At 43.6% G+C, this 20,957-nt stretch overlaps 2 protein-coding genes across 3 annotated transcripts in view; one reads left to right on the top strand and one right to left on the bottom strand.

The window, feature by feature from the left end:
• The first annotated feature begins 1,849 nt into the window (after positions 1–1,849).
• On the top strand, positions 1,850–8,983 carry cckar (cholecystokinin A receptor). The gene is made up of 5 exons (XM_035148723.2): positions 1,850–2,260; positions 3,211–3,462; positions 5,592–5,853; positions 6,122–6,249; positions 6,572–8,983. Exons 1-5 carry the CDS (start codon positions 2,134–2,136, stop codon positions 7,150–7,152), a joined length of 1,350 nt encoding a protein of 449 aa, XP_035004614.1. The 5' UTR covers positions 1,850–2,133; the 3' UTR covers positions 7,153–8,983.
• Positions 8,984–10,990: 2,007 nt separating this feature from the next.
• The window catches only part of rbpjb (recombination signal binding protein for immunoglobulin kappa J region b), a 62,240-nt gene continuing 52,273 nt past the window's right edge, over positions 10,991–20,957 (bottom strand). For both annotated transcript variants that reach the window (XM_035148721.2, XM_035148722.2), the window contains exons 4-11: positions 17,950–18,115; positions 17,390–17,564; positions 16,890–17,027; positions 16,575–16,687; positions 16,157–16,297; positions 14,957–15,112; positions 14,740–14,843; positions 10,991–13,611 (exon numbers count right to left, since the gene is read on the bottom strand). In XM_035148721.2, the coding sequence (XP_035004612.1) occupies positions 13,287–13,611; positions 14,740–14,843; positions 14,957–15,112; positions 16,157–16,297; positions 16,575–16,687; positions 16,890–17,027; positions 17,390–17,564; positions 17,950–18,115 (1,318 nt within the window). In that variant the 3' untranslated portion in view covers positions 10,991–13,286. The remainder of the gene's footprint in view (positions 13,612–14,739; positions 14,844–14,956; positions 15,113–16,156; positions 16,298–16,574; positions 16,688–16,889; positions 17,028–17,389; positions 17,565–17,949; positions 18,116–20,957) is intronic.

The following is a 20,957-nucleotide window of genomic DNA, read 5'->3' as shown; positions in this document are numbered from 1 at the left end:
CCTCCCTGCGGAGGGTTACTTAGCAACTGGGGACGTTCGGGGATCGAGCGGGGGGAAACAAACACCCTGGACTTTTTTGGTTCCGGGCTTGAAAACGTTTTTTTCCAACAGAAATATAAAAGATGTTAATTTTAAATCCTGTTACATATTATAAATTAGATCCTGTTGCATTATTATGTTCACACTTTACATATTGTTTAAATTGTACATAACACTTTCCTTGTATTTGTACTGTTACTGATGTTACTATTTGTTTAAACATACAATTACCCATGGTGAAGTTAATAAAGGATTATATTAGCTTATCTTAGCTTAGCTTGGTTTACTTTAGCTTGGTTTGACTTGGCTTAGCATGGCTTTTCTTAGCTTAGCTTAGTCCTAGCTTATTTAAAGTGATTTTGTGAAAATACACGTGACAAAAGCTCAAAGCAAAGTTTAGTTGTGCGACACAGTTCCACAGCGAGGCGTTTCAATATCAAAGAAGTCAAAAAGAAGTGGTGACAATGAATTGTTAAAGCAACACAAGAAAATACCCCCCCCCCCAAAAAGCAGCATTTGGAAAGAAATGAAAGTTACACAATAAAGCAGGAAATAAATGAGACACAAACACAACCCGTTTTGGGTTTAAACTTCGGTTTATTGCCACATGTTGACAGTGTTTCTTGAGCCAGTTGAGCACATTCGGTTGACACGTTGTTTGTTAGTTGTTCTTCTGCGTTACCTGTTCTTCTGCACCACGTCCGCTTCCTGGTTTGGCAAAACATGGGAACCAGGGTGCGGCGTGTTTAAATACAGGCCCGGTAAATGGGCCGTACCAAGTGCTGCACCGGCATAGGGGGGAATGGGGTTGGTAGTTGTTGTCTATGTTCTTCCCCCCACCCCCCCTACTGTTTCAAAGAGATTGATTAGCCTGTACTTCTATATAAGTCTCTGTCTTGAGGTTTCTTTTTCTCCTTTGTTAGGTTTGATCAGTTGTTTGAGTTACATATAGTGTTTGGTATTGTAATTATAACCAAACTTACCAGAAACAAGAACACTTAAACATCCTGTCCATCACCATAAAGCCATTTTTGAGGAAATGTGTTTGTCTGTTTGGTCCATGTCCCATCGATAACACGGAGGAGGTGGGGCTCATTAAGTTCCATTCACCAGGTTGGTTTTGGTGTGTGTTTTCAGGATTCTTCGATGCGATACGACTTCAAATCGTGTTTAAACAGGTGTTTATACATGTTATATGATGAAATCGATTTCATCTGTATTGCATCAGGCCACTTCTCTCCTGTGTCATTCTTTATAAATGACAGGTTGCAACAGGCATCAATCTATCATCAACATATTTTTACAGTGAGCATCATCATGCCCGAGGTGTCCTTCACCAACAGTCAAGACAATAATTAAGGGCAACAGTCTATATGGGACATAGGGATCTTTTAAACACAGGCTGTAGGAGTTGTTCGTATGAAGGTGAAACCCTGAACTCCACAGGCCACAGCTTCCATAATGTTGCTCACACGACCACATGAAACGCCACAGCAGGGGACATCATGTTTTGAATTGAGTAGCTCGGACACACTGTGGATTCCCCCAACACAAGATTGTTGCACATCTGGCATTTCAAGTTATGTCGATTCCACTCATGTTCCTTGTGTATTTGGCTTCAGTATCTCCCCTGGGGGGGGGGAGAATTAGATGTAGGTGCCAATGTGTGAAATGAATAGCCTGAAGAATCAAGAAAACATACCGTTAAATGATCCGTTGAACAATCAGTGCAATGATTTACATCAGGGTGAGGCTATATTTAGAAAAGTAGAGACGCTGACTTTCACAGACAAGTGAGGGTGGAGCACAGAATGTGACCCGTCCACATGTTGTCAGGGGCTGGAAGTGCTGAGCACTGCTGGAGCGACGCGCACCAGAGCGCACGGGACATTGGAGGCTCCAATATAACATTCATTATTATTATTATTATTATTATCATCAGCCTGTAGATTAGAATTCCTTGTTTCTTCTTCTTTTTTTTTTATTTGTTGAATTGAGTTTGGATATGTTTTATCCTTTGGAGCATTTTCTTCTTTACGCACGAGCATCACGGACGCTGCGTTTATGACCTGAGGCGACGGGAGAGAGCGCGACATGGAGACGTTCACGATACAAGACGTGCTCATGAACTCCACCGACCTGAACAAGATCCTGTGCAATTTCGGGATCAAGAATATTTCGGAATGCGAGGAGGAGCAGGAGCCATCGCCCGAACCCCAAGGTACAGTGGGGTTTATCTTTGTTATTACTGTTTGGGGATATTATGCAACAATCATCAAACGTTTGTTTGGATATTTGCAATTTAAATTTTATTTCAGATTTACGCATTTGTGCCATAAGACTGAGTCATTTGGGGCTTTTGTTTCTGCTCCAGTGCACATTACGCATATGGCTCATCTCCTCCACACAGCTCATTTGTCACTCGACACTATAGTTGTACCAATGTCAAATAAACAAAACTCATATTATATCCTCTATGATCGCAAAATAGATAATCTATAATAGTTCAAGCGTTATTTTTAGGATAAAACTCAAAGGAGAAGGATAAAACATCCTAAGAAATTCAACCCACGCAGTGATTGTGACATTTGGAAATTACTCTCCTCCTAAAACCTCTGTAACTCTGCTCCATTACTTCACTTTATTAGAATAGAATGTGTTACAGATAATGTCCAGATGTTGTGATATGGATTTCCAGATGATTTGGTTTACAACTGCATGATTTAAACTCTAAAATTACAAATATAAATCATTTATGTTGTGTTCCATCCTCTTTTACTCTGACACAGTGACATCTATACTGATGCTGACACTTCTGCATAAATCTCAGCAGTGTTAGCTTTATACAGATACAAAGATTACTCATATAGACCGTGTAGTTGCAGAGATATACACTATTCATGTTGTAATTTCCGAGCAGGGGCTATAGAAAAGGACAGATTTTAGGAGAGTAAGCATAAAAAAAAAACACCATTCTGCAAATACTGAGCATCAAACCGTTGCATGGGACTTGAGGCATGAAGTGATCATTCTGATAAATGAGGATGGAGGGAGAGTGAGAGAAAGCAAGAGGGAAAGGATGAGTCAGATAGTATTTAGGTCACGTTTTGAGAATGACCCTGTGCCTCCTCCTCCTCCTCCTCCTCCTCGCTCCTCTCCTCTCCTTCACAGATATCAACCAGACCGTGCGGATCTTCCTCTACAGCCTCATCTTCCTCCTCAGCGCCCTGGGCAACAGCCTCATCGTCGCCGTGCTGGTGAGGAACCGCCGCATGAGGACCGTCACCAACCTCTTCCTGCTGTCCCTGTCCATCAGCGACCTGATGGTGTCGCTGGTCTGCATCCCCTTCACCCTCATCCCCAACCTCATGAGGGACTTCGTCTTCGGAGCCGGCATGTGCAAGCTGGTCATGTACTTCATGGGTGAGAGGATTCACACTGTTCTACTGCAGGTTTGAGATTGAAGTGCATCTTTAGTCAATTGATAGTCTCTTAAATTTAGCTTTTTATTTGCAGCCAAAGGTTTTTTAAAAAGATTTCGTAGGCATCAATCTCTGGTACCAACTATAAAATAAAATAAAACAATACAACTATATAGGAAGAATAGTAGAATTCAAGTTATGTCTCGTGTTATCATAATTTTCTTACAATAAAATCTTCACTGGGGTTCCGTGTCTTGCCCAAGGACACTTCAGCATGCAGACTAGAGGAGGCAGGGATCAAACTCTCTGGATAACGGACGACCAGCTGTACCCCCTGAGCCACACCCCATTTCAGACTATAAACAGTTCAATTACGTAGATGTAACGTACAAGATTTAGAAATTCAAATAACACATGGAAGCCATACATACAAATTCAAATTAGAAGATAAGATAAGATGAGATAATCCTTTATTCGTCCCACAGTGGAGAAATCTGCTGTAAACAGGAAAGACAAAATACAGACATCAGTAAAAGTAATAAATAAGTAAACACAAAGAAATCTATTACTCTTTACTGCTGAAGTGTCCTCTGGGTCAACGACAGTTATTAAACAATCACAGCACATTTAATCTGAGGTGTAATGGCACAACCAAATTTATATTTTGTGTCGTGATCCAATATGAAACAGATCCTGGATCTTTCCGTGAGCAAAGAAAGAGTCCATCCACGAGTCAGATGGGATTATCAATAGTGACCTTTAACCGAATATCAGCTCCTGAAACCTTATGTACGACAGAAATTATCCTCCAATTGTGTTAAATGCTCAATTTAGTTGTTAGTGGGTTCAAATCCATGCTCCTGCTTTTATTATAGACAAATATTTAGATGTAATCTTGGCCGTTTTTACTGAGAAACCAGCTTCATTCCTCACTGATGCTGATTTAGATGCCTCGAATCAGTCACATAAGATTCAGTGCAAATAAACACGGGGTCCTGTTGTTCAGGTTTATTTCATTTTTCTCAATAAAGCTTTTCTTTGGGGAGGTTTTCCTCAGTCGAAGGGTCAAAGGTGAAAGGACAGACTCTATCGACTCTAAAGGCAAACTGTGCTTTGGGATACTGAGAAATAAATGAGATAAATTGCAGGTGAGTTCATCTTTGTGGCAGTGGACAACATTTCCGAATTATTTCTGGAGCCGTTAATATCCGGAGGCGTATGGAAGATTTAAAATGCCTGCATGAAAATAAAATCAAACAAATAAATTATTCTAATGTGGATAAATGTGCCGAAATAGAAAGTAAAAAGTCATTTGAGACTAAATATCAACCTAACTAAGTCAATTTATTAGTCTGATCTCAGAGGATTAATCAGATTAAGGATGTGAATCACTTCTGCCTCCAGCTTCATCGCTGTGAGTTTTGTAATAAAGTGCAGTCATTACACACAGTTCACCTTTGCTAATATTTCATTTTCATCCAATTAGAACTCCGCCAGATAATAGGATTTTCCCTTCTCCCCACTTCCCCCCCCACTTCCTGTCGCTCCATTGAATCAGACCAGAGCGCTGTCCTGCAGGATTATTACCTCATTTGTCCATGTGTCTATCTGTTTACGCGTCGCCGCTCGCGGATCGTACACGGCGATAATGTGCATGTATTTATAGTTGGTCTTGTTATTGTTACTGAGTGTGTAAACGGCGTTCTGGTGACAGACGGGGCAGGATGCGCTCTGTCACCGCTCTGCAGGCAGATTTAACGTGACCAAACATTAAGGGGTCGTGTCGACGCGAGCGTTCCAGTCGTGTTACTGAAGTTACATCACTGATGGAATAGTTTTGGTGTATCTGTAGGATAATATCTGCAGCTAGATGCTAGCCTATAAGAAACACCCTAAAGCCCAGTACTTTACAAAATACATATTATTACATATATAAGTTTGTTCAATTTGAACAAGCTAACAAAATTTTGTGGAAATCCGATTTGTGGTTTTTGCGTAATCCTGCCAACAAACAAACAAATAAATGCACTGGGATGAAAACACAACGTAAAATAAAAAAAAACACGTCGGCCAATTATCGCTCCACAATTAAAAGTGAAGCCATCAACTCTTTCATTCTCTGACGTGCAGGTGTCTCAGTCAGCGTTTCCACCTTCAACCTGGTGGCCATCTCCCTGGAGCGCTACAGCGCCATTTGCAACCCGCTGACCTCCAGGTCGTGGCAGACCAAATCCCACGCCGCCAAGGTCATCACCGCCACCTGGGTGGCGTCCTCCATCCTGATGCTGCCCTACCCCATCTCTAGCACCCTCAAGCCTTTTACCCGCCTCAACAACAGCACGGGGCACATGTGCCGCCTGGTGTGGCCCAACGACACCATCCAGCAGTCCTGGTGAGCAGAAAACATGTCTTCCCTGTCCCACCAGGGGGCCTTCACACTGGGATGCACTCAGGTTATGTGGCAGCAAAATGAACCCACTGGTGATGTCAGTCGGCCGCTTCATTGATTTTCTAGGTGCTTCTGGGAAGAGACGACCACTTCTGGCTTCACAGAGCTCACCCTTCAAAATAAAAGCACACAATGTTCAAATATACGCTCATCTGCTCTAATAGAAAATGAACGTTTGCTTTCACTTACTCCCCAAATGTGTCTGTTGCAGGTACGTGTCTCTGTTGCTGCTGCTCTTCCTGATCCCCGGCATCGTCATGATGACAGCGTACGGACTCATCTCCCTGGAGCTGTACAGGGGCATCAAGTTTGAGCTGTCCAATAGGAAATCCAGCAGAGGTACGAATGTAAAAACAGGAAATGTAATATCAATGTGCTTCTCCATCTCTGGATGTTTACCAACTTCTCATCGGTATAATAAGATGTAAATCTTTAGAAACAGACCACAAATACAAACTTTGATTTAATTTCAGTTTTAACCAAATGCTGCTCAGACACATGGAGACATTTACAGGTTTTCCCCTTGGCTCTTGGACGTCTCTTCCTTTCTAGGTCTGGAGTGAAGACTTTTATCGTCATTGGGATTTTGCTGCTTCACTTTATACGTTGAAATCTCCTGTTAACTCTCCGCTCTTTTCTTCTCATGTTCATGTCCTGACAGAAAGGCAGTGCAGCACTGGCAGCATCAAAACCGGTGACCACGACGGCTGTTACATGCTGCCGTCGAAGAAGAGGAGCATCACCATCAGCTTGTCCCACTCCATTACGAAGCCCACGGCGGTGGGTCGTGTGTGCAGCAGCAGCTCCACATCCAACCTGATGGCCAAGAAGCGCGTGGTCCGCATGCTGCTGGTCATCGTCTTCCTCTTTTTCCTCTGCTGGACCCCCGTGTTCGTGGTCAACGCGTGGCAGGCGTTCGACCGGCGCTCGGCCTACCGCCTGACCGGTGCGCCCATCTCCTTCATCCACCTGCTGTCCTACACCTCGGCCTGCGTCAACCCCATCATCTACTGTTTCATGAACAAGCGTTTCCGCCAGGGCATGCTGTCCACCTTCAGCTGCTGCAGCTGCCTCAGGAGGAGCGGCTCGGGGGGGTCGGTCAGGACCAGTAAAATGGAGGTGAGCAGAACGAGAGCGGCGCCAAAGACCCCCGAGCAGAATGGTCACACCCCGACGAGCGGAGCCACCACACGCTTCAACTACACCGGCATCCGACCGTCAGCCTGGAGTGAGCTGACCTAGACCGGACTGAGAATCTGTGTTGTGGTCACGTACGTCCCCACAGTGCTTATAGGACCAGTTAACGAGCAGCCATGTTGCTTTAGCTTGACGTGTGACCAGACACATGGGCACTGCAGTTAAAGAGCGCGAAGCAGCAGTGGCGCACATCCAGAGCAGATCAACACGGCCACATGTTTCTGGAAAACCCTGAAGGGCCACAAGATGAAGCAGAATACACCGATTAATGTAGTTTACACATGTTCTTTAAAGTAATTGTAGCTCTGCCGCAGCCGTTTGTACCAGCGACCAAACCATCTCTCCTCTCTTTCATAATCATTACTCTAAAAATCATAACTCTAAAAATAAACTGTTCTTTACTCAGGTGACATTCTGAAAAGGGAACCAACCAGTTACCGAGACATTTTCACCTACAGGGACATTTAGTAGATTTACAGCATATCACATGATTTATACTGCATTCCGCCACCAGGTGGAAATCGAGAAGATTTGGCTTCAGTTTTGGAGAGCTACATCTTTATGATACAGTCTAGATTCTGCATCGCACTTATCATGAGCTCCTACAAGAAACAAAACAGAAACAAACCCCTAAAAACGTTGCTGCTCCGAAGCGCTACAAAGTCAATAAACAGCAGAATGTACCTTTAAAGGTTTGATATTGTGGGAAACTGCTAATTCTCTGATTAAAAAGCAAACAGCACCTTTAGCTCATTAGCCTAATTCCCCAAAAATGTCAACATATCCCTTTAAAACTCTGCTGTGATGCATTATGCTAAAAATAAATATTTGTCTCTCTGCATACAAGTCATGAGTAAGAGAAACTACTACTCACGATTTGTAGTTAATTGGCTACAACGTGACGAACACCGCTGTTGACCTTTAACTAATTTTTAGACGCTCGTGGCTGTGAATCAAAGGCCTTCAACCAAACAGGCGTTCATTAGTCATTTTCGGTAGCAGCTGCCTGTCGCGCTGCAAAGTAACCACACGCAGCACCTTCAACCCCCCCCCCCCCATCATCCCCCTCAGCACACAAAGTGTTCCGGCTCATCCTTGACCTCGCTGTTTGTTTGTGCGTGTGCTCTGCCGGAGCTGGAGCGGCCTTATCGTTTTTGTGAGACTTTAAACACCTGGTTCACCCACTTTTTTCTTCAAAGACATCAAAGAGTTCCATACCTGGTTTTTAAAAACAACAGCGTTAATGTAGCAACTTATATCTTTTTATTTCCTCATATCAGTTTGTTGCCATGTTGTAATTATTGTTATGTAAATTCTTACTTTTGGGGTTTTGATGCGTTGACATGAAACGAAGGGATTGGAGGTATTCTGTTTGACTGCATGATAACGTGCCTATAACCTGCGGCTACACGACTGAATGTAAAAACATAATCCCAGTGATTTGAGTGGTTGTGCGTCTAAAAGCAGTTCTGGGGACGGCATTGTGCTCTCTAACCAACGCGTGGTTGACCATATAAAGACCTCGAATAACCCACTGTGCAACCGCATCTGCGAAGACTTGGGGCAGAGCAACTCGGAGCTTTTAACGGCTTTAATGAAAGTGGATCTAAAGGACAGAGGGGCATTAGGGCCCAGACAAGTGGCGGAAAGAAAAGGGGGGAATCTGCTAGGACTTCTTCCCGGGGATAAGAGCTCCATTTGGGCTTGGTAGATGCCCAAAGCCCCACTCGCCTCCACCGGGAAATGTTTACCTGTCGCTGGGAGGGAGAAAAGACGGAAATGTTTCTTCACACAAAAGGAGACACAAGCCAGAGTTGTTCATTTGTACTCTTTTCAGCTTAAACCACGGTTTTGTGGGGGTAAAAAATTAATAAAAACGTACATGCACAAAGTGTGATTTTGTATCACTTTTTTTATTTCTCATTTTTATGCCAGTATTGCAAGTTTTTTTTTTTTCCACGGTTTTTTTTTCCTGTTCTTTTAATGACATACAGATTTGAGCATGATCTGGAGCTGCAATATGTACAAAAACAAAAACTAACGCATGTTATCAAAAAACCGTCCCCCTGTTTTGACGTTATTGCTAAAATGTTACAAACGGCACAGGTTTCTACCATCAGCAACCCTTTGAGCACTGAGTATACTACCACAATGACACCTCTGCTTACCATTTACTAGAATAATACACAGATACAGTGAGAGTGAAAGATAGTGGAAGGACATGGAGGAAGAGGAAGAGGAAGAGAAGAAGAAGAAGAAGAAGAGGGGAAATGACAACAGAAAAAAAAAAAAGTGATCCGACTGTAGCAAAGCTAAGCACGACAGGCTGCATGATGAAAAACAAAGAAGGGGCGGGGGGGGGATGAGAAAACTCCAAATGTACAAACAGAAACATGAGCGATAAAAGAGTGAGGATGAAATGTGTGAGAGAAAAAGAAAAGGTTAGCGCTCTGTAGTGCAAACAGCCCAATAGTCTGAAGGAGAAGTAAGGCTGAGTGCGACAGAGAAGGGCTCCACACTCCTTTTTTTTTTGAAAATTTGTTTAAAGCTGCCTCTCACTCTGCCCTGTTTTGTTTAGCAGTGCATGAAAACTACATTATAAAAGACATTTGGCATATTAGAGGATACATACATTGTTCAGAGCTCATTATAAAAAAAACAAAAAACAAAAAAAACAAGAACAGCTGCTTTTGGAAGAGTAAAACAATTATGACCATTCACACACACAGACAGAGAAAGAAACCGGTTAAGATATTTTGTAAAAACAAAAAAAAGCATTGTAAATGCTAATGAGATGGTTGTTTCCCTCTCTATCTGAAAGCTTTGTCGTCGGGTTGCGTGCGTTCAAGAAGGCATGTAACATTAGTTTGACCCCTTTTGACAGCTCGTCCCCGTCATGGGCGAAGGAAGGGGGGTGGGGGGGGCATTCATCAAGTTATTCAGTATCCTCCCAAATCTCTTAAAAACTTCCGGATGTTTTAAGAGGAAAAAAAAGACAATTGTAAACCAGCTCGGATTGTCAAGGCGACACATTTTCAAAACAAAAATAAAAAAACAAAACCAAAAAATAGCATGCATCACCCACTTTATTAGCTTGAGCAAATGTGACAATGCTGCTCTGTTCAGACTCGCATGAGGAGCTGAAGAGGAGCTGCAGGGTCGAGGGGAAGATCGGCCTAAAGGAGGCGTAAACAAAAACCCCTAAATATCCAAGTGTCGAGGTGGGTGGGGCGCGTGTGTGTGTGTGTGTGTGTGTGTGTGTGACGCTAATGCAGAGGCTATGTTTAAAAAATAAAAAAAAGATGAATTTTAGAGCTAGTAGAAAAAAACACTCAAGTTTAAAAATCTACAGTTGAGATTTCGTGGACCTCCATCCTGCAGAGTAAAGGGTTCGGGGACGTCGGTTCGATGCTACACGACCGCTGCAGCACCAACTCCTCCACATGTCCATGACAGACAGGAAGTGGCCTCTTTTTATTTTTGAAAACAACAAAATAAAACAAAATACACTCCCAGGCCAACCTAGGCAGCATGGGCAATAATGCACTTTTCTTTTTTTTTTCTTTTTGACATAAGACAAAGGGAGACTTTGTACCAATAATTTAAAAAATATCAATATTACAATATAAAATATTTAACATTAATGACGGACAGGTGGACAGGGGTGGTGAAACTGGGGCATAACTTAATTTTTTCTTTTTCTTTACATTGAAAGGGGGTACAAGAAAATCCTTTTTTGTTCCTATTTCAAGGTTTTGTTTCGTAAGTAAAAATTCGGAAATACTTCATTGAGCAGACATTCAAGTTACAGTATCGTTGTTCTTTTGTTGTTTTCCCAGGAAGTGTGTACAGTTGTACTGTAAAAACTAAAAGAGCACAAGTATTGCCTTTGAATGTTTAATAATCCACAATCACCAGACATTTGGATCCAGGTGGAAGACAGAGAAAGTCATGAATCTCAAGTTTGGTTTTTTTTTTTTTTGGAGAGCAGTTTTGAAATGGAGCGAGTCTGACTCAATATTCCATTACAGCGACTTACATGTGACAATCACTCACTCACTCTCACACTCACACACACACTCGGACACACACACTCAGACACACACACACAGATATATTTGCTGGCTGGTGAAGTTAGTGCTCAGGCGGACAAACATGATGAAATGACCTGTACAATATTGCTGTTCTGTTTGGAAATGCACATCTTCATTAACACACATTTAGAAGGCCTTTACGCGGTCGCCATGAACACGAGATGAGTGCAACTACTCGGACAGTGAGTTCATCATGTACATGCGCTTGTTTCTGCGAGACGAGAATAAACCACAGGAGATTTCTTCTTCTTTTTTTTCTCAAAAAAGGGGGAAGGCTGGAAGGAAGGAGCTTTACAGCGCTCTTTGTGAGACATTGTACCAAAAAGTGAGAAGGTGCCGCGCACCGCAGGGGAATAAAAAACGGGATTATTGTACTTGTTCACCACAAAAAGAAAAAACACACAAAAAGAGACGTGAAGGCTGAGAGGTCCTTCAGAAGGCTGCTTTGCTTTGCACGACAAAATGTGGCTGTGGAGCGTCGGGCTCCAGCAGTAAGAGGCCAGGCATGAGCTTGTTTTGTGCTATGCACGGGTTCTTTCCAGGTGAGTAAACAGCAGATAAGAAACAGGTGAAGTGTTTTTTTTTGTTAAGTTATCAGTAAGGCCACATCAAATTGAAAAGTGTCTGTTTTTTTTCTTGAAAGAAGAAAAAGAAAAGAAAACACTGGAGTTAAATGCCACCAGAACTACAGCACACACAGGAACGCACCTCGCTCGGCGCAGTTTTCAGAGACAAAGTTTCACGACATTTTCTGATACGTTCACAGAGACAGAGCAACAGGTACAGGATATTAGATATGTGACTGGTTTGACTGTGTGCACAGTAAGAATATACAGTACTAAGGCTATCCTTTTAAGTCAGTGACTACGCTTATTACATTAGTTTGTAAATGACAAACCGACTTGCTTTCCGTAACTGTGGAAGTCTAGTTTTCTTTTCTTTTTTTGACGTATTCTGCAAACGTTGCTATGGCTCCACGTGAGATGTACTGATGAGTATATTTTCCAAAAGGAGACATAGCGCACATAGAGTATTGCAGGCAAGGCAGAGGCGTTGCTTAAAGCTTTTCTTTTTAAAGACTTCATAAAAACCAATGATAAAAAATAGGCCCTCTGAGGTTATTCCCCAAAATTTAAAAAAAACAAACAAACAAACAAACAGAAAACAACAACCTTCGCTTATGTAAATAAACAACCAAGACTTCAGGTTTCTTTTTTCCCCAACAGAAGAAGTGAGAGTATCAAAAACAAGAGTTCGATCCAAAGAGTGGACAAGCAGGCGTTTCGTAGTTAAGGTTGCAATAACATACAGGTTGGGATTTTGGACCTCAAAGGGGGAAAACAAAGCCCAAGCTCAGGGGAAGAATAGAAACTATTTGGTAACAAAAGTGTACTATATGTTTAATACAAAAAAGGTATGGAGAAAAATGTACCTTTACTAAAGCTTATACAAGATCCTTGGTCCATAAAAACTATGTTATCGTCACGATTCATGTGTGTCCCTCTGCATCCTCGCACTCCCTCCAACAACAATACATCCAGCCCCCCGCTAGGAAACCACAAATGAACGCAGAGTAAAACAAAAAGGAATAATTATAAAACAAGTGGTGGGAGGAGATGAGGGGACGAGGGAGGAGGAGGGGGAGCAAGGCAGCGCAAAAATATACTTTCCTTTCAACACAACTTGGTTTTTTTTTGTACAAGGTGGATGTATTGTTGTTGTGGTTTCCATTCTCACAGCCGTAGAAAGGTGCTGGTGCTCTGAGCCGGCAGGAACTTCACTGAGTCCAAACACCAGAACTGAACAGGCAGGTCCTTAAAGTAACCACAGGAGAGGAGGCGTGTCAAGAAGCATGTTCGCTCATTTCCATTGGCTGACAACGTTGTGATGTTACTCCTTCTTCAGATTCCCCCTGTGTTCGCTCCTTTTGTCCCACCAACTTTTTCCATTTCAGCTTCTTTGTATCCAAAAATTAATACACAGCACTTTAGAGTGAGTCAGTTTTTATTATTTCCCATAGTCTGTATATACCCTCTGGTATATTTGCTCTCAAGGCATATTGTATTCAGCGGCCCCCTGTGTGCGTTAGGAGACCACAGCTGCGGCGGTGGAGGATGAGGACGTGACTCCTGCGTTGGAGGTGCTGTTGGGGCCGTAGACGCCGGAGCCGGCCTCTTGGCCTCCGCTGCTCAGCAGGCTGGAGTTCCCGGTCCGCAGGATGGCTCCGGCGGCGCTGCAGTGTGGCCGCGGCCCGGGCTCTGGCGTATAGGTGAAGGTCAGTGTGGTGGAGTAGATGATGCCGTCGTTCCTCACCAGCGTGACGGGCACCTGGACGGGCTGTCGCACCCAGCGCCAGCCCTCTCGGAAGGCAGAGATGTCGGGCACCACGCACAGCATGCTCTCCGCACACCTGTTGGGAGAAGAGAGGAACAAGGAGCCACATCAGAGTTTGATAAGATACATTCAGGCTTTCAGTAAGAATGGTTCCTTCTGGTTTCGATTTGAAGAGTTCGATTAACATTTTGCTCTAACTTTAAAATCTTTGTCTGAACCTGCCCCGATTGGCCCAGCTCAGGTATTCACACTTGGCTGTGAGTCATTCCTCATTTCTCTCTGTCCCCATTTCCTCTCATCTCTATGTCAAACAGCCAAAACTAAACAAAACAAAAGAAGTGATTTGTTTTAAAAAGCTTCTATCATAAACAGTATGTGGGACATTGCTCCATGAGGCATCGGTGGTTCTGTAATGCTGCACTGAAGCAGGTCTCTCTGTTTCACTGAGTCATTGTGATGTTCCATGACCTCACCCCCCCCCCGTCTAAGACTTAACGTTTGACCGGGGGCTAACTAAACACATAAAACCTGATCCATCTATAAATCTCAATATGACAGAGGAAAAACCACATTGAAGGTTTTTTTACGAGAGTGTGAACACTGAAATCTCGTGGCTCTGTAAAAGATTTTAGCTCAGTGAAAAACAAAAAAAACAAACAGGTTAAAAGAAGAATGAAGATTAAACAGTTTTATTGCAGCGACGTCACTACAGCTCAGATGAGTATTTATTACCTGCATTAGGCGACTGGGCCGTGAGTGTCTGCAGCAGTGAGTCTGACTGAGAGCTTTTATCTGTTTTGATTAGAATACTCATCGGTGATTTCCATTTTCTTTTTTATTCTTTAAAGCCTGTAAGATCTCATCTACCCTCAAATTAGATGTAATTGATGATTTGTATGCTAACGGGGGAAAAAAGGCAAACTCGTCCAACGGATCTTATTTTGCGGAAGAAATGGAAAAGAGCACTTCAAGTAGCCAGGTAAATTAGAATGCACCAAATTACACACACTCATCAGCATCAGTGTCCTGAACATGCTTGATTTTTCTTCGTCAAGATCCATTAATTAACCTCTGAGAAATCAACGAATCTGACCTCTAACGAATCCTTCCACCGGGTTTCACAGTAAATCTGTATGGTAGTGTCTGTGATGTGATGTGTGTGTAGATACCCTGCAGGGAAAAGGAAACCGGAGCAAAGGCACACCTGTACATGGTCTCAGCCTCGACGTCACCAAACCACACCCGAAGATTCGGAGTGAAGTTCTGTCCCGTCAGCTCCAACATGGCGACGTCCCCACCACCGTTTAGCTGCAGGTAAAGAATTACGTAATGATAACTTACTCATACACACACAGGACCACAGAAGGACAACTAAGCTGAAATCAGTTTTTGGGGGGTTGTATCCAGACTCTGCTGTGCACCTGTAAGCTCTCGACCACAGGCACGGGGGTGACAGGCGAGTGGACGGGGCCCATGCCCTCGTAGAAAGTGTATTCGGCCTTGTCTGTGCTGATGATTGTCCAGGAGGCGCCATCGTTGATCATCTCCTTGTTTGGTTCCTTTGGGCATGGAGTGGCCTATCAGGAGGAAGGAGATATAACAGATATTACATTTAGCTGACGCTTTTATCCAAAGTGACTTACAGTAAGTGCATCAACCATGAGGGGACAAACCCAGAACAACAAGAATCAAGAAAGTACAATTTTCTTCAAGAAAGCCAAACTACAAAGTGCTATAAGTAAGTGCCATGTAACTAAATTTCTTGTTTAAACTTGTTTTTTTTGGAGCAACAAGCCGATTGGCAGATGCAGAGCGGAGTGAACGGGCTGGGGTGTAACGTTTGAACATGTCCTGGATGTAGACTGGACCCGAGCCGTTTGCAGCACGGTACACATGTACTAATGTTGTAACGGACGCGGGCAGCCACTGGTAACCAGTGACGGGAAGCGGAGGAGCGGAGTAGTGTGAGTGAATTTAGGTTAAAGACCAGTCGAGCTGCTGCAGTCTGGATGAGCTGCAGAGGTCGGATGGCGCTAGCAGGTAGACCAGCCAGGAGCGAGTTACAGTAGTCTAGGCGTGAGATGACAAGAGCCTGGACCAGAGCCTGCGCCGCCTATTCTCCTGATGTTGTGCAGCATGTATCAACAGGAACGTGTTGTTACAGTAATGTTTGCAGTAAGGGAGAGTTGACTGTCGAGTGTCACACCCAGGTTCCTAGCAGTCTGGGTGGGGGCTAACACGGAGTTTTCAAAGGTAATAGTCAGGTGGTGGGTGGGAGAGCCTTTCCCTGGAAGGGATCAAAACCCCTTTCCTCAGAACTGAGATCAAACATCTCTCTGGGACTTTACAATCATCTAAAAAGCAGCAGATCCTGGTGGTGAGTGGAACCCACACTGATCTTCAAAGAGAAAATGGCCCCATTACAGTAATATAAAGACAAAATAATGGATGAAGGATCGAGCTTGATCACTGTGTGGTTCAGAGAGGTGAAGCAATCATCTCCAATCGTGTGTGAAGTGTAAGATTGACTTGATCAGAGGAAGAAACGACCTCGACCCTGAATTGATTCTGAAAAGTGAAGAGTGGGAAGATGTTCTGAGGGTTTGAGGTGGAACACTGACTTGAAACTGGATGATCCTTTCTTGGGAAAGGCACAGGTACATGCGCTCGGTGTCCTTCAGGTAGAAGGCACACTTGTGGAGCTGGGAGACGGGGTCGTCAGCGTCCAGCAACGCCGTCTGCTTGTCCACCTTTCGGATGATCTGGGGGGGGGGAGGAAGAAAGCAATGGATTAGCCGCCGGGAGGTTGATGGAGGAGTGGGAAGAAGGTGTAGGGAAGTATGGGGGGAAAAAGATAGGAGAGGGAAATGGTATCATGAAAAAGAAAGTCACCACGATAAGGAAAGAAGAGAAAAAGATTTGGTGTCTATTCCTTCCACATTTCCTAATTTACAATGACTTCATCTTCCCCTCTGGGATCATTAAAGTTTCTCTGTCTGTCAGATCTGTGTAATGTCAGATGATGTGCATTCTTTTTACCAGTCTGGGCAGCGCCATGCCGGTGACAGAGCAGACCAGCTTGACCGTCTGGCCGTAGTGGATGTAACCGTCTCTCACAGTGAACTCTTCTCCTTCTGACTCCTCGTCATCCACTGCAAACACACAACACAGGAGAGAAGACATCAGTGGTGCGACAATCCTCCCACAATCTGCTGTGTGATGAACAAAATCACACTTTTGTTTGTGACAGGCTGTCATCAGGTTGTTCTCACTTCCTCTGTTTGATTTGTGGTGTTTCTAAATCAATAGTGTTTGTGTCACTGACACTGTGAACTCGGGCTGGATGAAACGTACACAGGTGGATGTAGAAGGCGCCCCACTGCTGGGAGCTGGCGTGAAAGTTGCCCCCCTCCACGTGTAGATAGCGCGTGCTGACCGTTTGGGACCGCAGCCGGTTGAACAGCGCCACCTTGGTCCCTGATGCGATGCACACTGTGGACACACAGACATGCAGGTTACACAACGTGACATGAGGCCCTCAGGTCAGCTGTGTGAGCCGAGCGATATGAGGGGAGAAGAGAAACAAGTCTGAGCGGAGGAGGTGACGTGTGCAGGTGAGAAACATGCAACTGGGATAGCATTCAAATTAACCTACACTGCCCTCTAGTGGTTAGAATTAATAATAACATTGATAATAATAACCTAAAAGAAAAATTGGGTTTTACATTGGAAAAAATAAATAAATCAAGATTAAAGCAAACTTGCACGATAATTAAATAAACTCAAATACACAAGGCAAAGGTACAATACATTAAAGTATATTATTAAATAAAATGTGTGAACAACCAACTCACAGTCAGCGTTTTTGAGGGACTGCTTCTTTTTGGAGGGCTTGGAGATGACTTTGATCCTCTTGCTGAGGAAGACACCAATGTCAGCGCTGTTGCCGTAGAACATCTTGACAGACAACATGAAGTGCTTTCTCTTGTCGGAGTCGGATATGTACAAGGTTTTAGCTGTGCAATAATTCTGAAAAGACGACAGCAGACAGGGGAAATCTGATTAGAAGGTTTTCTTCTATTTACACTCGCCGGCAGCTTTGCCCGATGTGTTTGCAAAGACGGAGACAAAGTGAACACACACACACAAACACAAACACACACAACTAACATTTCTATCTAAGCTGTGGCTTCGTAACTAGAACTCGAAAAATTTATCAGATGGCTACAAAGCCGGCTGATATGAGCCCATCTCAGATTTTGAGATATAAAAACGTTTATTTTACAGAACAAACAATGCAGCAAAGACATGCATTTATATTTAACTTCTATTTATTAACCTAGAAATACACCGCAGTCTCATGAGAGGCTCCCTGTTTCATTAGTGTAAATAAGCACGTCAACGGGTGACGCACCTTTCCCTCTAGGTTGAGCTGTTGCATTTCCTGGTCGCTGTTGCCGATGCCGATGAAGGCACAGGGCTGCGACTCCTGCTCGGAGCAGCCGTCTCGCTCCATCTGCTCCTTCTTTTTCTTCCAGCCGCTGCCCATCAGGTACACGCAGGGGGGAGGGCAGAAGAACCTGCACACAGGGAAACACATTCATGAGTGTGTGGGTGCAAATGCTTCAAAGACACGTTTCTCTTTGACTTCAGTGATGATTACGTGAGGAGTTTTATGTATCTTGTGTAGATACCAAATGTTAGTTGCCTCATTCGCTTCTGCAAGTTATATTTAAGCCTTTACTGGAAATATGATGTGATTTTAATCCACTTGCCTTTTTAGCAAAGAAACATATTAACATCTGCAAGGCTGGTAAACATGCACAGATTCTTTTTTAGAACATAAAATAACATTCTTTTATGAATCAAAAATAAATGGAGGAGAAAGGACAAAACCACGATTCACGAAAATAAGTTAATATCTTTTTGAAACCGTACAGAATGTGCATCTCTATTTTTACACCACAAGAGGGCAGCGCTGCACCAAGCTTCGACAAGACAGCCACTTTTATCAACATACTGTTATGTACAATTTAACTAAAGCCTCTTTTGTCACGCTGTCAAACCTAATTCCACAGATGTTACTGAGATCAGTCCAACATGTAAATGATATGTTGTGAAATATAAACAAGGATTTCAGATGAAAAGTCACTTTTTCCATTTTGAAATCACCCTCTTTGCCTCTTATGTCAAGAAACAGAAACCTCGTGAAAGGAAAATGACAACTCGAGTCTTGTTGAAATGTGTAAAATCAACTCATCTGCTTCAAACAAATGTATGTGCGTCAGTGTGCAACTGGAAAGTGACCTATTTCGCAACACACACGTCTGTCTCTGTGGGTGTTTGTCTGCTTTCACCTCCTATAAAAAGCACAGACAGAACGAGTCAGAAAGAAAAGAAGGGAGACGGCACATTTGCATTCTCCGTGCGCCCACTTTCTCTGTTGCAGACGTAATCGCAAGTGCGAGACACACACACACACACACAACACAAACGTTGTGTGGGGATTTTTCAGGCCAAGGGAGGTTGAAACATTAATATGCCCACAGATGTAGAAACCCGTCTGTATATGTGACTAGAAATCCCTTCAGGACTGTGTATATTGGTTACGGATACTTTTCAGGTTTTGAGTGAACACCTAAACCGAAGCCCTGCACCGACATGTCACTGAGCGACTCACAAAGCAGCAGCACTGATAGCTGATCCTCTACACGCACGCAGATGTGACAGGAGGGTTTCTCGCCGGTGTCACTTTAACTGAAAAGTTATCGGAGGAATTCATCTCCTCGCTCCATCTCCTGCTCCAAACTCTCTGAGGTGTCTCCGCTGGCTCGCAAACGTCTGGTTATTACCAAGAGCCTGATGAGATCGCAAGCAGCCCCGGGGCCACAGCCAAGAACAGGAGGAAGAAAGAAACAGGCCGAGATGATGGAGAGATGAAGAGAGTTGCAAAATGAGCAAGACCTGTAGCAGGGGGAGGGGGTGAAAAAAAAAAAAGAAAAGCTGTAAAAGGTTTTGCGAGCAAGAGGTGGAAAGGTGAGAGCAGAGTTACAGGAAGAGATTGAGGAAGAAGAGATGAGTGACAGAGTTCAAGAGAGTGAGGAGAAAAAGGAGAAGGGTTTCACGAAAGCTGCACTCATCTTTGAACTTAGCGGTAAGTACAACAAAGCCTGAAGTGAAGTTGCCCTGTGACCCTCTGACCCTTAATTCTCGTTGCCCCCGGTGTCTTTTTATCTCCCGACTCCCATCGCTCCTGTTTCTCCTTCCTTCCGTCTCTCCGCGGCCTTCACCTGAACGCGCCCTCGTGCAGAGGTGGGTGGGGGGGGGTCGCCGCTCATTTCCTCGGCTAACCTCTGGTGATATGGGAGGTCAGACGGGGTCAAGATACACACACAGCGGAATATGTGTTTTCTGCCCGATCTCACTGAGTAACCGGGTCATAAAACCACACAACATGGAGAAGGATTAGAGGACAAGGCCAAGTGGGTTGTTGTGAAGTTCCGCTAATAACACTTCAGGGGAGAGCTATTAAACTACAGGTCGGTTTGTAAAAGGACTTTTTAAGACCGTAATGAATGAATTTAACACCGATGTCAAGTACGGCAGATATAAAGGAATCATAATCATAATTAAAGATAAGGTGAAGGAGCCTCGTAGAGAAGAGCGAAGCCTTGAAACGCCAGGTTCACTCGCAAACGGAAAAAGTACTCACATATTTTACTTGAGAAAAAGTACAAACAATAGACAAAAGTGTACTTAAGTAAAAGTACCACAATAACTTTTCTACTTGAGTAAAAGTGAAAAGTCCCCAGACAATAAATCTCCTTAAATATAAGAAAAGAGATACATATAAAATATACTTCAGTACAGTTGAAAAAAAAAAAGTTTAAGTACTTTGTAACATCCCACCACTGTGTCTAGTAAACTTTCATTTGGTCTGTAAAGGCCCATACACAGTATAACACTGCATAAATGTAGCCGAGTTAACTCAAAGGTAACTCTCGTCTGCAGTAGCTCTACAGGCCTCGACGTTACACACTGTGAGAGAACTGCACTAAACAAACCAGAAACATAATACAAAGTTACACACAGAAGCACATCACACACCCACAAATGTCAATATGAGGCCGCAGACGGCATCTGCTCAGTTTAGCTTAGCATTAGGACTGGAGACAGGTGGAAACCACCAGCCTGCTCCGTGCCAAGAAAAAGTCAGACGCACAACGGCCCGTGAAACCACAACTTGTTGTTTTTACACTTTGTGCAAATTAAACAAATGAGAGACAATGTGATGGATTATGTTACATGTGGACAGAGCCAGGACGGTTGGTTTCCTCTCTTTGCCGTCTGCTATGCTCCAGAAGCGAGAGAGATACCGATCTGTCAATCTCAGCGGGAATGCAAATATTTTCCAAAACGATG

Source organism: Hippoglossus stenolepis, chromosome 23 (assembly GCF_022539355.2).
Source record: "Hippoglossus stenolepis isolate QCI-W04-F060 chromosome 23, HSTE1.2, whole genome shotgun sequence".
Taxonomy (NCBI): Eukaryota; Metazoa; Chordata; class Actinopteri; order Pleuronectiformes; family Pleuronectidae; genus Hippoglossus; species Hippoglossus stenolepis.
Note: the sequence above shows the minus strand (reverse complement) of the source record. Positions and strands in the feature narration are given on the sequence as shown.